The sequence below is a fragment of the Nothoprocta perdicaria genome, unplaced genomic scaffold (assembly GCF_003342845.1).
Source record: "Nothoprocta perdicaria isolate Ctin4 unplaced genomic scaffold, notPer1 scaffold_99, whole genome shotgun sequence".
NCBI lineage: Eukaryota > Metazoa > Chordata > Aves > Tinamiformes > Tinamidae > Nothoprocta > Nothoprocta perdicaria.
In genome coordinates this window covers 1,580,692-1,582,470 of record NW_020456298.1, presented here as the reverse complement: position 1 = coordinate 1,582,470, position 1,779 = coordinate 1,580,692, and the positions used below count along the sequence as shown (strand labels likewise).

General features: G+C 50.6%; 1 protein-coding gene across 1 annotated transcript in view; it reads left to right on the top strand.

The window, feature by feature from the left end:
- The first annotated feature begins 1,481 nt into the window (after window positions 1–1,481).
- RHOU (ras homolog family member U) overlaps window positions 1,482–1,779 on the top strand; it is a 6,214-nt gene continuing 5,916 nt past the window's right edge. Inside the window, exon 1 of the mRNA XM_026053381.1 lies at window positions 1,482–1,623. Coding sequence (XP_025909166.1) covers window positions 1,482–1,623 — 142 coding nt within the window. The remainder of the gene's footprint in view (window positions 1,624–1,779) is intronic.

The window sequence follows — 1,779 nt, the reverse complement described above, 5'->3', positions numbered from 1 at the left end:
GCTGCGTGGCTTCAACACACCATAACTTGCTGCCCAAGATGAACAAGACGGTGGCATTTGCCCTATGTTGGCTTGCAGCATCAGCTCACATGCCATTTCACAGCACAATCAAGGCAGACTATTTATGAGATGTTGTCAAGATTAAAATCCATTTACTAATAAAGCAATCCATACCCTTATCATTAAAGTTTAATTATAGTTCTTTTTCTTCTATTTGTTTCCTGGCATAAATGCAGTGTCAGTCTACTCTGTCCTATTGAATTTTCACTGTTTCTTGTTCATGGAGGTGGAAAGTTCCTCTGAGTTTCCAGCAATGGAGACCTATAGACTGSTGGGCATTGCAGGTGGCAAGAGCATCTACACACCAGCATGGAGGCTCCTCTTGAGAACTCTGCACAAGGAAACTTTCAATCCAAACTCATGTGTGTAAGAGAGAACTTTCTTGAGCACTGCTCAGAGACTGAGAAATAAACCCTCACAAGGAGTTACTACAAATCTCTCTCTCTTTTTTTTTTTTTTTAAGCCTGCCTTGTCTAGTGCGTGGCTTGTCTAGTGCAGGGATGCAGCTCTATGCAGATTTGCAACAGTGCAAAACAAAAAATGGCCAAAGAGAGACTATTTGTTTTTAATTGAGAACAAGTTTCTACCATTCACCCAATTCCTCTTTGCCTGGGTGAATTAAGACGATCTATAACAACTTTCAGTCTTGAGGTAGCTACTCTGATCGGCGCTACCCACATGGAGCTGCTCTTAGGCCAAGCTGTGCAGTTCACTGTCAGAACAGCTTTGGTGTCTGGGCAGTCACYACACCACAGGTCTCTGACCCTCCCAGACCTACAGCAGAGCCCCTCCAGGCTTCTCATCCACCCAACGAAGCATCTGCTGGGCTTTAGGAGCCTCATACCGACCCAAGCAAAGCCTGAGATGTTGCAGCTGAGAGGCTGCCCATTGCRGATCACCCGGGATTGCGGAGCAGATCCTGGGACTAGCACGGCAGCAGGCTGCCATGGAGGTGACCACTGGAAGGAATAATCCGTATGAGCTTGAGAGCAGCACAGCTGCATTCGTATGCCGAGGAGTGAGCTGTGCCAGTACTGTTGAAGCAGCTCAGCGGTTGCGCATAGACAGGCTATAATTAAACACAATTAAAACAGAATGCTTTTGTTCTAACCCAGGCATCCCCGTGAGGACCTGCACCAAAATACCAGCGGGTATGAATCAAGCCATTTCTGATTTTCTGGTACATGTCTGAGCATTGGCTGGCTCCAACGCCAACCCTACCGGCTCCAGATCCTGGCAAAGCGCAGCCACCCAGGCAACCTTCCCTCTCAGGCTTCATCACGGGAGGACCAACACACGAGAGCACATGATGGGGAATCACTTCTTGGTGGGGAATCACTTCTTGGTGGCTTGTAGGGCCTCTAGAGGCAGAAGGGTGACAGCCTCCTTGCAAGGCTGGCCTTTCCAGCTCCTTCACAGCAATGGTGGGTCTGGCACAACAGGCAGCAGATGCCGTGCCTGTTGCAGGACGGACCCTGCTGCATAACGTGGATTTCCAGCTAGGTGTGGGAAACGGAGCACCTCACATTGGATCGTGCTGGGAACTGAATGGTGCTGGAAAAGGTAAGCTGAAACTGGGATCTGCCGCAGAGTTACTCTCTCTGACGTGGGCATGCTGCTCAAGCTGCCCAGGCTTTCTGCCTGCGAACAGGGCAGTGGCACCTACAGCCCGCGGCTCTCCGGGAGCCGGGCCGGGCCGGGCCGAGCCGAGCCGAGCCG